Below are 15,814 nucleotides of genomic sequence, written 5' to 3' on the forward strand. Positions count from 1 at the left end.
TTCAAAAGGATTCAGGTCTGGAGTCTGAGATGGACATGATGGAGGAAAGTTGATTTAGTGTCTGTGGAATCATTTCTGTTAATTCGGTGACATGTTTTGAATCATTATCCTGCTAAAATCCCCCCAGAAATAACCCATTTGTTTATTTTAATTGAATTAATAGAAATCAACAACTAGATGCAAGGAGCTATTTTTAACCTACGTAAAAATGTCATCAAATTATTATTTTATTGTGAGGTTATGTTGCTGCAGTAAAAGTAAATAAAATGAAATCAGCTTTTAAGCATCTTTTCCAGTGGTACCCACAAATGTGTCCAACTCTGTAAGTGTTTGTTGAGAAAAAAAAGAAAAAAAAAGTTGAGACAACTGGACACTTATAATGTCTGAGAACAAAAAAAATGCTTTTATCAAAATACAGGAAACATCATAAAAACATTTAATAGTAAGCATAAAAAAAGCAAACATAGTTTCAGCCTCTCGTAGAAATGTAACCAGAGCATTTCAACACCGTTTTTGAATTTGTTTGTAGCTGTGTGCAATGGAGTCATCAAAGCTAGTTTGGTTTCTCAGATAGAAGAAGATGAACGTCGTCGCTCCCTGAACACGTAGACAAACATGCCTGGAATAAAATATTACAGACATTTATTTATCAGCAACAACAAAATGTTAGAGAGACGAGATTTATCCAGCTTCATTATTTAAAAAAAAAAAAAAAAAGTAAAATCCTGCCCAACACAAAGTGACGTATCTGTCTTTGGTCTTTTATTTTTATATTGTTACATATCTATGTTTATGATGTTGCTGGCTTGAGAGTTTGGCGACAACCTCTGTGGTTAATTTATTGCACCGACTCAAATTCAAGATAACATCAGAAACAAAGCATTTACTTTGAAATTAATAAACATTATAGGATCTGAAAAGATCATGAAAAGTCTAATTTTGGCTGGTGCTATGCAATTAGTATGTTACAATGTGTGTGTGTGTGTGTGTGTGTGTGTGAGAAAGCAACGTTTTGATCCAACAAGAACAAATACAGCTTAATGAAAATCCTGACAACTTTAGTTTTGCCTTTTTGATGACTTAATCTGTTTATAAATAGTTTTTAATTTAGAAAACTTGAATACTTTTGGTGTTCAACACAAGTCTTTCATTTGATCAGTTTTTTATTCTATTATTACAATAAAATTGCAATATTTTATTTCACTAAAACATCACCGTGTGCTTCAGGAAGACACCCGTTTACTGCTGATGCTGGATGATAAGTTTTGATCAATTAACAATCATTCCAATTAATTCATCTCTGAGATGAGGCTTTTAACTCTAAATAAATTCTTCAGTAATGTTTTCTAACTTGTAACCAGAGCCGGCCCAAGGTATAGGCAAACTCATGGGATAATTGATTCGTCTCTGATGTCAAATTTTGGATCAATTTGACCCCAAAGTTGAACACATTTCAGTCGGACAGTCATTGGGATCAGCTAACTACTATTAATACAAGAAGGAAACAATGCATTTTTCTCTATTTTAGACATTAAACACTAACGTAGCACGATAGTTTGCACAAACATTACGTGCGGTACTGGTTTACTTAGATGCAAATTGTCAGAAGTACTAAATGACCCAAAACAGTTCATTTTCCCACTTCTGAGTCGATTTCAAAATGACACATTTATCAACAATCAACCTGCTTTTAAATTCTCTCTAAAGGCTTCTGGACGTCAAATTTAAACTAAAAGTCATTTATATTTAAAATGCAGCTTTATTAGTTTATTAATTTATAGATTTAAAACATCCTAAGTTTAAGTGGGTCAGTGGTGGCTCTCCAGATCAAAGCCCAACTTTGGACCGGCTCTGCATGCATCCAGTGTGTTCAGGGCAAACCGATGATATTCCATATTCAATTTAAAATACATCTTTTTGAGCTTCATCTATTACATTTATTTTTAATAGTTCATAAATTTAAACATGGAATGTGTGTAAAGATGGAAAACTACTATATTTGGCATTATTTTAAAATGTTTGTTTCTTTGTATCCCGTCTGTGCTTTTGAGCTTGAATTGTTGAAGATGGCACACACACACGCACACGCACGCACACACTACCTCCTGAGTATATTTATTTTAATATCTGTTTAAATATCTTTACTTGCAATATCACAAGTTATTTCTTGACTTTATGTGGCTGGGATTTTCAGTTTTGCAGAAACTGTTACACATAAAGGTGAGACAGAATCAACCTGAGAGCGAAGGATGACCCCTCTGAAGATTTAAAGATTTTAATGGGGGGAGGAGTCAGAAATATTCATATAGATTTATAAAAACGATGAGAGATATGTCTTGTGTTTGCATTTTTTCCTATTTGGCACCGGAGGTAAAACACCAGCTTTCCTATTGTCCTCTCTCAAATAATTTCAAGACTGAAAAACGTTTTGCGATTTTTCTGAGTTTGAGTCCCGCTCATGACTCTCTTGTCTCTCTATCACACTTTTAAATGCTTTTGTCCAATAAAGCAGAAATGAAAAGGGTTAAAAGTTCAAACGTCACACGCTTCGAGTCGAATGAGAGTAAAAAATATATACCAAACAAAAGAAGAGGCAAACAGACGTAAAGGTAACATGCTCAGGAAAAGGAGGAACATAGAAAAAAATAAAAATAAAATAAAAATAAGTTGCATAATCTCTGAGAAGTAATTCTGAGAAGACATTCGTGGTACATGAACACCATGTAGAGCTCAGCTGCTGCAATCAACCATTTTATACAAAGCATAGCCCTTAAGAGACAGAAGTGGAGCTCCTTTTCTTCCTCCCAGCAATCCCTGCTGCTCTGTGGTGTTGAACTCAGGAACATGTTTTATTTTTGCAAAGTCACGTCGATATTTTAACGGTGCCCTCATTCATCCACTGAAATGTAGTGCTTTTTCTCCTTGTTTATTTTGCTTCCTATTCTGAACTGAAAACAGTTTCCTCGAAGTCAGTATGTACAGTTTGTCACAATGTCATTAACGAGCCTAAATCTGTGAGGTGGCGTTGCTCTGTGCGGCTCAGCGGTCTCTCAGACAGGAAGTGGCCTTCCTCTCTCACTGCGTCTTTCCCGCCACGGCCTTCTTCTGTGCCGCCTCCCCCCACGGCTCGCCGTCGCTGTCCGCCCCCCACTCCCTCTCCTCGTCCCAGTAGTCGTCCTCCTCCTCCTCCTCTTCCTCCTCGAAGGCCGACTCGTACGTGGACTTCTCCTCCTGCTTGATGGCCTGGATGGCCGGCGGAGGGGCCGAGGCGCTGTCGCTGGAGTCGCTGCTGTCTTCGAAGGCGTCCGGGTTCTCCAGCATCTCCCTGATCAGAGGCGGCATGGGGCCCGGGATCTCCGTCTTGAGGGTGATGGCTCGCTCGGCACCTGCGGGCGAGCAGAGAGGCTCAACGTCGAAACAAACTGTTCCCCTCTCAGGAAACAAGCGGACCCAAGTTTGTGCTTAGGTGCTTTGCAAATGTGCAAACTTTAATTTCAGATTAAAGATTTTTAGACATTTTACACAGAGTAAAGCTAAAAGAAGATGCTAACAAATCAAATCTGAAAGTGTGGCATGCATTTGCATTCAGTGGGAGTGGGAATCTGAGAGGAGTTGATGGGGAAGGCGGATGGAGCTGAAGGCAGAGCACTGCTTAACTTGCGCATGTTAAGGAAAGACTGCAAACGATGAGTTTTAGTTACTTTGCAGTGAGTGACAAAACCATGCTGACATCTTCCGCGTGCATATTAAGTGATACAACAGAGCAAAACCTTACAAAGGTGACCTATTATGTTTCCTTGAATAGGTTAGGATAGGTCTATGAAATGTACAAAACATGTTCATTACATTTTTTTTGGACAAAATTCTTATGAGATTGTTTGGTCAGTTCTGCCATTTTAAGCTCCTTTCAGAATGAGACATCTTAGGGCATCCTGTTACTTTAAATCAAAATAAGCTGCTGCTGGCCTCGCCCCCAACTCAACGTTTACACTCGTACATGAAAACGCCTACAAACAGATGCGCAACTATACAACCGCACATCTTTGAAAAGCAGACGTGGAGCCTCCTGCACAACCAACTAGAATGAAACAAGTGGTTTCTGGAAGGTAAGTCAACTACAAAACCGTTGTCTTTTCCAGCAGCCATTGCACAGCAGTAAAACCAGATGACCAAACGTGCTGGAACTCAGTTTGGGTTGTTAGTTGACAGGCTGGGTTTTGTGGGGTTGATACTTTGGCTGCTTTTAGAAGCCGTAGAAGCCCAGATGCAAGTATGACAACATAAAAAAATAGGGATTTTTCATAATATGTCCCCTTTAAGATTACAACGGGGAGAGGAAAGCTTACGTTTTGATTAACTAAAAAAAATTCTGCAAGTTCAATAATAATAATAATAAAAAGCCCTAACCTTTGGTGCTGATTCCTCGCAGGTCTGTGACTTTCATCAGCATGCGAGGGAACATGTGGGGCTTGTTCGGGCGTCTGCGGCGAGTGTAGATCTTTAGAGCCTCCAGCAGTGGCTCCTGGAGTTTGTCGACCTTCTCTGGCTCTTCCAAGTCCATGCGGTCTGGTGAGGGGCGAAGAGGAAACGATATTAGCCTCACAAAGAGCTGGCAGGAAGACATAAACAAAAACGAGACACGTTCTAGACTCAGTGGACCGGCCGGCTCACTAAACCTTTTACCTCCACAAATGAGACAGATTGCGCTCAGGAGCCCCGTCTCTGTGTCGTCCATCTCCAGAGGCAGGAGCTGACCGGCGAAGGCAAACACCAGGTCAGTGAGCGGCCCAAAGCCGGCGTTGTGCATCTGGGTCCTGTTGAGAGTCAGGCCGTCTGAGAACGTCATCGTGTCCTGCTCTGGAGTGTAGCGGGTGCATATCCTCAGCATCTGCACGAGGAAGGAAAAACATTACAGAACACAGGGGAAAAAAAAAAAAACTATATTAGTTTTAAAAACAAAATCTAATATCTGCTTTGTCTCAACAAGTGAAGCAGCGTGATGAATGGGAAAGCCTTGGGAAGGTGGAGGGTCGGTTAAGCAGGAGAGGGCTAATACCAGGATGTCCAGGCATGCAGATTTGAGGAGGGTGATCTGGTCAGCGATGGTGAGCGTAGTGAAGCCTGGTAGCCGCTTGGCAAACTCCACAATCTTTATAATGCACTTAGTGGAAAGCTCACTGAACTTATCCCACAGGCCCAGGTCCAGCTGCACTCTGTGGTCAGCGCTGGAGTTCTGGAAGAGAGAAACAGGAACACTTTTTTTTGTCTGCGCAGAGTCGGCACCGTGGCTCGTCCTGTCTGGAAAGCAGCGAGCCTCGGTGCGGACACTCCGCCGTGCGTGGCGGAAGTCAAAAACTCACCGTGGTGTATTTTCCCAGCTGGCACAGAGACGGGAATGTCTCTTGGTGAGCTTTGCTGACTTTGTTCACGAGCTCCTCCAGTTCTCCGCTGAGCTCGTAGTTCTCGGGCAGCACCACCTCCTCCTTCACATCCTTCTTCTTCTTGTTCCTGTCGTTGCGCACGGCTGAAGGTTGAAGGAAATCCGGTTACCACAGGATGTTCAGCTGCGATTTCGCAAATCTGTGATCACAACAACTCGCAGGACCAGCCCACACTTATTGGCCCTCCTGATAAAGTTTAAACTAAGTTTTCAATTAAACCTAAATCTAAGTCAACTTAAAAAGGGTAGATATAAATGAATTAACAGGAAGAGTTGTTTTCCAGCCCACAGACCTTCTTTGGACATGCCGACCTCGAAGCACTTCTGCAGCCGACAGTATTGGCAGCGGTTGCGGGTCACTTTGTTAATCTGACAGTTCTTGTCTCGATGGCAGGTGTACACCATGTTCTTCTGGATGCTCCGGCGGAAAAATCCCTAAAAAAAAAAAAAAAAGCAGAAAAGACTCTGATTTATTTCCTTGGCCCAAGTTTCCAGAACAGACAGAAACAGGACAGCTCTCAAAATGTTTCCACTTTAGCAAACATGAAGGGAGAGTGTAATCTAATTACAGCGTCTTTCAGAGTATTTGGTACCCATGTTGCAACCTCAATGTATTTTATTGAATTTTAATGTGATAGACTGACAAAAAGTCTTGCACAATTCTGAAGATGAAGTAAATGTTATAAACCTGAAACCTGCATTTTTGCTTGGCCACCCTGATTAAATACTTTGTCGAATCATCAGCAACTTTTGGTTCACGTCTCTTCCTGCTTTTAGAGACAAACATTTTTGCCCATTCTATCTTGAAGCTGGCTCAAGCATCTGTGTTTGTGGACATCAGTCCTAGTCAAATTAGATACAGGTTTGGACTTTGACTGCGCCATTCTAGCACAGGAACATGCTTTGATTTAAACTATTACATTGCAGCTTTAAATGCAAGTTTATGGCTCCTGATTTGCTGGAAAATGAACCTCCACACCAGTCTTAGGTTTTTATGCGTCCTAACAGGTTTTCTTCTGGGATTACCAGGTATTGAGCTCAATCCACCTTCCCATTAATCTGTTCAGTTTAATTGCCACTACTGACCTGCTGGATTTTTATTCTGGTTATGAGTGAAAAGAGATCAATATAAATGAGATACATGTAAATTCCCGTCTTCCTTTTTAAACCTTTTATTGTTCAATATTTTTTGATAACAATGCATAGCTTTTCCTTTCTCTGAACCTCCATGCGCTACTTTGAGTTGGTCTGTAAGACAGGAAATCCTAAACAAAGGTCTTACATATATGTACATGCTGCGAATAAATTATCAAAGAGGTCATTTTTAAACAGCTGCAATCTGTTTTGGTTAACATTTAAATGCCTTTGGGTTAAACTTTTATGGAAGAAGTAGGCTCATATCTTTCACACCGAACTTCTACATGTGCTGCGCGCCTGTGCAGTGGCAGTGAGTACACACCAGGGGGCAGCAGCAAACACACAGCTGCACTCTTCACACATCTGTTTGGCTCTCGGAGAGAATCAGGTTCCCACTCTGGGTTTCTTTTAAACTGACCTCAGCTGTTCAGCTTCTTCTTTTTCTTTTTTACACATGTCCTGTAAACTCTGCATGTACCTCTGGCTTCATTTACCTTGCAGCCCTCACAGGAGCTCACTCCGTAGTGATAACCAGATGACTTGTCCTGGCACACAAAGCATGGCTTGTAGACCCGCGGAGGAGGTGGAGGGGAAGGGGAGCTGGGCACCATCTCCTCTGAACTGGTGCTCTGCGTCTCCACCGCTGCAGGGCAAGAAAATTAAAAAAAAAAAAGAAAAAGAAGGGGGGTGGGGGGGAAGAAAGGTCACTTATTATAAGAATGCATCTTGTTTGCATTAATCCTAAGAGTCTTTGAAATAATGATGAAAGCAAATGCAGCAGCTGATTAGGAGAGAGAGTGGTCAACAAACAACCCCCATCCTTCCTCGGGCCACCCTGTGGAGCCAGAAGGGAACAAGCTCAAAAGCAGACATTTTTAAGAGAAAAAGGAGGAGGGCGGGGGGCTCTGCTGATTGACAGGGACTTAAAAGAGACACAATTAGCTGATGGCCAGATGGGCCTGCTGATAAAAACGCTGATTGGCAGCTGAGCTTTGATTGGCTTCACCATTTATTGGAGAGCAGGAGGGGCAGTGGGACACCTCTGCTGACTTTTTGACTCGAATGTAAAAATTTTTGCACGTGTGCGTTTGTGCGCATATGCTTTGTTTTCCTTTTCTTTTCTGCTATTTTATTTGGAAAAGCCACCCGGCCGGACCTGCCCGTCTCCCCGAAGCCCCATGTGAACAAACAGAGGTGGGATGTTTACGAGACCTCGCTGTCTCCCTCCGTCCCATCGCACTGTCTCGCTAAGGAAAATTTCACACTGTAGAACAGCATATTTTTTGGCAGAGGCCTTCCACTGCTATAGTGAAAAAGATTCAAGACAAACAATGTTTAATGGTTGCAGTAAAGTTCATCCAGCTGTGGTTTCTTGCACTTAAATGACAGCAGAGCAGAAGACCTGAGGGAAAACGGCAACGACCCGAGCATCTATTTAGAGAACAAAGTTGCGAAGAGACCAGAAAAGGATTATTTTATGCTTGACCGTTATTGGCTGAATGGAAATTAAAATATATATTTTTTTCAAACAGCAAATAAAAACTCTCCCGTGTGCCGATGTTGTTAGTGAGGGACGGTAACTCGGCCTGCTGTTTTTAGCATCAGTGATGTACACTTTTACATGACTTTGCAGGAATTACCAAATGCGCTTCAAGAGAGGAAAGACAACTTGCATGTTGAAGTTGAGAGTATTATTGTAAAGTTGCTACTTAATTATTTTAAAAACCTTTATTTTGTCATGCAGCAGCCATGTTGGAACATGAAACAGCGTGGTGTTTTTGAGAATGTTACAATTAGAGATTGAGTACGACTACTGTTAAAAGCTAGCACTGCAGAGATTACTGTGCTGATCATGCTAAAGATTGATGATAAGAGATGCTGAAGAAAGCTTCAAACGTCAACTGTTTAATCATTTTGTCTTTTCTCTTAAATATTAAAATCCAGTTTATCTGCAGAGCTGTGTAGCAGCGTCTGCTCTCCAAAATTCAAACTTCTATGCAAGTTTGGGCTGTTTTAAGTAGCAATTGTTTTGTGTTGCTGCAAACATCTTATTGTTGAAACACGCGAATGTCAAAAGCAAAAGAGGAATCCGATCAAAATGAGCATTTAAGCAGATCAGAACTTCAGAAAATCTGGGATTGGAAATGCAAACTCTCCGATCAAATGTGCCTTTCAACTTTCACCTTCAGTCACCCCAACTTCACCTCTCTGAGCCCACGCCTGCCCCCACCCCTCTGTTTCCTGGCCCTAAATTCCTCAGTGCAGGCTGGACGGGGTTTAATAGTTGCCCAGGCTCATAACCAGCCCAATAAAGGTTGTGTCTCGGATGGGAAGGGGGCCCAGGCCAGGGTGACGGCCTCTTTATTGGGATCCAGTCACCTTGGGCCGCTATTCACATCAACAGCTCCATCCTTGGTACACTTCCTAGTAAAAATAAAGAATCTGGGGGTCAAATACCCCAAAGTCACAGCCCCTCCTGTCACCTTCAATGGACAGCACAGGACTGAACCAAATGTGGCCCTCACCCCACGGCAGCAACCCCAACCTGAACCCCCGGCTCGTCATTAACAAGAGTGGTAAGGTTTCAAGCCCAGAGAGGCACAAAGGAATTATCTAATAAAAACAGAGAGGGGAAAAATGAAAAGAGAGAGAGAGAAAGGGAAAGCAGGAGGTGAGCCCGAGGACACAAACTTCTCAGTGGACGGGAGGTTAAATAAAACCTTGACTATTTAACTTTGACCTTGACTTCGAAGGCCACTGCTAATGATCGGCAGCCTCCTATAAACTTCATCAATGTGTGCAAGTTATTTTTTGAAAATGGACAAATCAACACCAGCCTGGCAGGAACTAACCCAATTTAACAACTCATTCCCCGTCAACCGCTGCTGGACGCCGAATACATCTGGGCTGTGAAGAGCCAGGCGGACCAAGAAGTCGGTAAGCTTTCAACACGGCTGCTGCTTTCCACAACAAACCCGCTATCTGTGAAAATAATCCCTGTAACATAGTAAGTTGTTTTCAAATTGACGGCTGGAGGTATTTTGTAAGCCTCTCACTGATTTTGACAAAGAAGAAATCTGCAAGTTTGTACATGAGACTCCAGGATGAACGCTTCCCTCTCCGGGCTTCTTCTTCTGCAACAGGAAACCAGAACACACCGACCGGGATCACAGCTCATTAGCGGCTATTCATCTCTCTGAGACACATCTGCATAATTTAGGGGTTTCTCTGTTGGTTTTTAAGTCTCAAAGAAACCTGTACAAACATTACTGTCAGGGTTAATTTATTCAAGTTAAATCCAGAATTTCCAGCTCCTCCAGCAACATTTGAATTTCTCTTGCGACCTATGAGAACACGTCATTTAATCATTTCTGCAGCATTCAAGAGTCACAGGTGGAGATCATACTGTCCCGTCTGGATTAAATGTTTACATTTTGACTCATCGGGTGTGCTCTGCAAAGGAAAAAGCTGCAAAAAAAAAAAAAGAGAGAAAGAAAAAGAATCTCCTGATTAAATACTGTATGCAGTGAAGAGCAATGCAATGAGTTCATTTCAAGCTATGCTTTGAGATATGGGCAACACCTGGATTCTGATAAAAGATGCAGCATCCTGCACACTGAGTGGCACCGCAGTAGAGATGAGGGCAATGGCTAAAAATAAATGGAGAAAAAAATATATATACACAGAAAAAAGAAAATAATACCTTTAACTCGAGTAAATTTATGCAGTGTGGGAGAAACTTGTTTTTTTAAAAAAAAAAAAAAAAAGCAAATCAAACAATTCCTTTAATAACAACAAATCACACACAAGTCTTTTCCCCATCTTAATCATTTAATTTGTTTATTGTGAATATTGTTTTTAGGTGAAACTGAGATCTATTGATCTACAATCAGAGCAACAGAAGCTGTGACAACGTTTGCTTTTTAGAGAAGAAACGGCATATTGGTTGTCCTCCATAGTCTCCATGCTTCCATAACAACAATTTCCAGGTGCTTTTAATAATGTAAGTAACACACACATTCAAAGAAATCAAGCCAAATTGCTCCTAACATGAAAACATGGTGGAAGGACACAGGTATTAAATATTGAAGACATGAAGAAAATTAGGTGCAAAAAGGCATAGAAAGCCAAGTAACCAGCTAAAATCTGTCAGTATTTAGAAAGCATTTGCTGTTTCTATGTGAAACAGCAAATGCTTTTGAAATTATTTTAACTGTATTTTTAAATGTCTGAATGTTCCAGTAATCCTCATCAGAGTTGTAATCCAGAAGTAACAACCACCAGAACCAGATGCTGCTGTTTTCTGGGCCAAAAGAATAATCAACTTAGGAGCGCACACAAAGAGCTCCAGAAACACCTGGACCCAGTAGGTACGGTTTTTCACCCTGAAAACAAAGAGTAATGCAGTCAACCACAATGGCCTCTATGTGCGTAAAACTCCACTGCTGAAGAAAAAAAACATGCTTGAAGGCTGTTGGAAGTTTGCTGCAGTAGATTTGCTCAAGTTCGGTCAGATCAGGTCAAAGGTGAACTCGCTGGATGGCATTTCACAGATCATGTTAGAAATCAGAATTATTCTGCCCAAAATTATTACCCCAAAACCACAGTTTGCAGGTGGGAGCATCTCGGTGTGAGCTGTCTTACAGCAGATGGTAATCTCAGACTTCGTAGAACGTCTCAGCCTTAGCCTGGTGTAAATGGTTTTATGTTTAGGGGCGTCGGGCGAGTGCGGGGGAGCAGCAGCAGGTGAGATGCACTGTAACCTGATCACCGGCTTCTGTTTATATAGTAACACTGACGGTGTAAAAGTGGTCCTGTGAAATCCAGAGGAAAAAAAAAAAAAAAAAAAAAAAAAGCTCCTACTGAAACGGAGAAGCTGCATCTGGCGCCAGGGGAGAGCGAGTGACTGACACTGTCTGAGCGTGGTGAGAAAAAAGAGAGAGAGAGAGAGAGAGAGAGAGAGAGGGACAGAGAGAGAGGAGGGGGGATTTTACCTGGTGTGGAGAAAGAGGGCGAGGAGCCAAGAACCGTCAGCAGCTGTCATCACCCTGAACTGAGCTCAGCCTTGAAAACAACAACAAAAAAATACCTCTCTCTTCCTAACCTACAGCTCACCCCTCACTGTGTCACTCCATCAGTCAGCACACAGAGGAGACAACGGGACTCGTGTGAATCCCCTCCATCCGCCAACTCCCACAAAGAGTTTCATACGCAACAAAACTATAAATCTCATCTGTCACGCAGCATATTTTTCTATCTAAGCCTCATTTACTCATAGCTGCAACTAAAACATGCAATAAATACCGCGCAACATTCCTTCGCTTCACTTCCACGCGTCTATCTCTTTCCTCTGCCGTTTCCTCAGCGGTTGTTGTCGGATCAGCACATCCCTGTTTAGACAACAGAGGCCCCTCGGAAAGGAGACACCTTCCTTATCAGCTCACAGGACAGAGTCGCAGCCGAATCAAGGCATTAGTCATTTACAAAAGTCTGCAGGGGGAAACTTATTCTGAAAAATATTCCTCCAAAAAAAAGGTTCCAACTTGTACTGTTCTGCACTTGTTTAAGTTGATCAGAGTGCCTCGTAACTTTTAGTCTTGCTACTTCTTTTCCTCCTTATGACGTGAAACAGAGGTCCATTTCTCTTAGTCACTCTTCAAAATGACAAAGAGAGGCAAACACGTAATTCCTCAAAGCCAACCTGGCTGTGCTGATCTTCATAGCTCAGAAAATGGCAACAAGTAAAAAGCTGCAGGCCTAAAACCTTGGCTATAAGTACAGTCTGAACACAAAGTGACATTCATTGTGCCGCTATGCATCGTGGATGGATGATGATGAAGATGAAAATATTCCAACTTGAAACAAAAAATGGTATTTCACCAAGTCTCCATAACAACCTATGGATGCTGCCTACATGAAACTGTTTTCTGTCCTACCATCACAAATATAAGCATATGGAGTTAACTGAGTGCTACTGGGTTAACTTGAACTTGAATCATTAGATGAGCCTAAAATTCAGCTTTTCAGCAACTAACACTGCAGGTGTAAAACAAAAGTTGAAAAGTTCCTAATGCCCATTGTTAAGTAGGGTAGAGCGTCTGTGATGCTGTGGGACTGTTTCTCTACCAGAGGCTCTGAAGTGTTGCTATAACAGGAACATTGAGAGAAAGTGATGCTTTATAGGCACTGGTGAGAAAATCAAGACAACTGTAAATAAATTTACTCAACACTACAGCAAAACTTAATCTTTCATTGCTCTTGAGCAAGCAGGGTTTTGTGATTTCTCTGTAGTCAAACATTTCAATTGAAAGTCAAACATGAATCACTGTGTGCTGCAGACACACCTTCACATTCTCCTGGAGTTATTTGTCCATCTGGCTCCAAGGGTGAGTAACAGTTCTGATATTTCAGTGTGAAAAGCCCAATGTGTCTTGGTGCTCTGACAAATATGTGAGACCAAAATACTTGACTGACACATTATGATGGCATGAAGTTTTCAGGAGTTTAGATTGTGAGAGTGCAGAACACGGAGCCCAGAAACACACAGAGAGAGCTGATCCTAAAGGTGTTCTTCTGGCCCGGCCTGAAAAGACCTGGTTCTGGACATGGTCCAGCCTGTTCACATCTGGTAAGAGGAAAGTTGGAGTCATATTTCTGAGTAGACTTGCTTTAGCCTTAATGGTTTATGCACAGTTAAGCGAGATAAAACCAAAGTCGGTCGCATAATAAAAGATGCAAAAGCAATAAATATTTTCCCAGAAAATAAACTCAACAGTCTGTAGAGGACCTGGAGCGCCGTCTGCTTCCTCAAGCCTTGTGACACGTCACCTTGTTGGTCACTAGTGAATGTTGTTTGGTATTTCTTTCTTGAACAAATGTACTAAAATTAAACCATTACTTTTCCTATAGAAAGCAATGAAAAAAGCTCTTTACACATCCGTTACCATTGATCGCAATAAATATTAGGAACAGTGTTAACCACTCACTGATAATTGTATTAAAATGTATTCATGGTAAAAGAAAATAAAAATTGCTTTAAAATGCAAATCTTAATCTCTAAAACATTTATTCTGGTAATAAATCCAGCTTCTGTCTAACATCTTAAGCCACAAAATGTTCAGCAGCGTGTGTGAGATGTATGGATGCATGGGTCATGTGATTTCTTTCCATTTGATTTGGAGTGCAACAACAACAAACGCGGCGAGGAAACACTGGGAGGAATCTTAAACAGAAACGCAGCGCTCAAAATAACTGGACTAAGTCTGTTTGAAAAGGTAATCTAAATAAAATGACCTCAGAGTCTTTCATAAAAACTCAAACTGTCTTTTTCAAATGGATGTGTCACTGTTTGCTGATCGAAAACCTTGCGAGTGTCAAAGATGCTGAGTAGGTAATTACAGCAGGGAGGAGATGGGACATATCTGAGATACAATCCCTTTCATCAGCTGTTCTAAGTTCAATACCAGAGGCACTCCTTCCCCTCCGCCTTCCTCCCCGAGCTCGACCTTCACTAATAACCCTCTTCCCCCCTCTGTCCTCCTCCTGCCTTCCTGCCCTGGCAGGAGGAGGAGGAGCCCTTCCTGTCATTGGCAGCGCCTTTTAAAGGGAAGCCTGTGAAAACCGGGCTACTGTCCAGGAGATGGTTCCATAAAACACACACCAAACACTTGAAAAGGAGGCAAGAACACAAACACACACAGGCTTGCTAGAAGTACAGGAAAGAAATCTTGCAAAAAGTAAAATAGAGACCAAGCTAAAATGTTTGTAGCAGAGATATGGGCCAATGGAGGATAACTTAATGGTAAAACAAGACAAACATTAGAAAATTGGAAGTTAGGTCTGGATTTTCGTGCATGTGTGAAGAGTTTGTCTGCAGAGTGAGGGGGAGGCTGCATTTATGTGACAGGTTGTTAAGTTTAAGTTTGTCCCTCCTGTCCCTTTTGTCCCTTTCTTTCTTTTACAACACCCCATAAACACAGATGGGTTTATATTTTCTCTTTTTTTGATATTACAGTCCATATAGCCTCTATATTTCCTCTTCTTGGCTTGCAGGGTCAGAGAAACCATGTGGAACCTTCTCACATTTTGATACATCAAAACCACAAACTTTAAATATTGATGTATTTTATTGGGAATTTTTGGGGAGACAAACACAAAGTAGTGCATCACTGTGAATGGAAGGAAGAAATAAAATAATAGTTTTGATTCTTTCAAATAATTTGAATGATGTGTTGATTCGTATTCAGCCCCTCAGAGTCGTCCAGAGCTCAGGATATTGAGTTATAACCAAACCCAGCTGCAGTTTTCTTTCCATATATGTTCCCCTGACCTGTTTACTGTTTTCCTTGAACTCTCGAAAGGGGCTAAAACATTTTAACAACTGAAAAAAAAAAAAAAAAAAAGTTTATGAAAGCTGATATGTGTTGAGGGCAGGTTTGGAGATGCCAAGCTTGGAGACAAGTTTCAACACGACTGGTTTAACAACTTAAAAACAATCAGCTACAAAATAATATAAAAATGTTTCGTTTCTGATGGTTTCAAAATTTCTTTAAAAAGGGATAATATCAAACTCCAGTTTTAAATAATGTGAACAATAAAATAAGTATGGCTCATAAAAACTATATAATAAGCAATGGTATGTTTTATCTGACAAATAAATTTGAAAAAAAAAAATAAAAAATAGATTAAAGTATTTTAAAACTCAGTTGGGATATTTCTACCTTGACCATTTAAGCAAAGCAATACTTAATTCAGAATCCTAATTTGATACTTTATGCAAAAAGTTGCAGCTTATTTAAAACACTTAAAATTCATGACCGCTATTACAATATATCCACAAACATGTCGGACTATTTTGAGTGGCACTGAATAGCAGTGAGGAAATGTGTCTTCTTTCATATTGCTCCTACATTTATCCACATAACGGATATATTTGTTTTAAACTCTGAAAACCATAAAGCTATGCCAAATGAAGCTAAAATAAAACTTTGAAATCCATTATTCTTAGTTTTATGCACATTTAACACATCAAAATTAAAAATTAGACGAAGATTTACAATTTCCCCTGATGATATCAGAACATAAATATTCTCATATTTACTTCTTCCAGTTTTAAACCGATCAAGGTTGTTGTTTTGTTTGTTTTCCTGTTTTCTGACATGATAAGGTTATTACTATAAACATCTAGGTGTCAAAAGTGATTGAAGAAAAGTACCAAAGTATAGACACTACAGTCTG

The 15,814-nt window shown here is 40.9% G+C and overlaps 1 protein-coding gene across 1 annotated transcript; it reads right to left on the reverse strand.

Moving 5' to 3' along the window:
* Positions 1-413: 413 nt before the first annotated feature.
* On the reverse strand, positions 414-7,220 carry LOC106938341 (retinoic acid receptor gamma-A-like). Its single transcript, XM_015020360.1, has 7 exons — positions 7,072-7,220; positions 5,734-5,875; positions 5,361-5,524; positions 5,057-5,233; positions 4,684-4,888; positions 4,408-4,566; positions 414-3,386 (listed from the first exon to the last, which is right to left on the reverse strand). The coding sequence occupies exons 1-7, from the start codon at positions 7,186-7,188 to the stop codon at positions 3,076-3,078; spliced, it is 1,275 nt and encodes a 424-aa protein (XP_014875846.1). The 5' UTR covers positions 7,189-7,220; the 3' UTR covers positions 414-3,075.
* Between the last annotated feature and the right edge of the window lie 8,594 nt (positions 7,221-15,814).

Source organism: Poecilia latipinna, unplaced genomic scaffold (assembly GCF_001443285.1).
Source record: "Poecilia latipinna isolate Pla-1442-1.1 unplaced genomic scaffold, P_latipinna-1.0 Scaffold2570, whole genome shotgun sequence".
Lineage (NCBI taxonomy): Eukaryota > Metazoa > Chordata > Actinopteri > Cyprinodontiformes > Poeciliidae > Poecilia > Poecilia latipinna.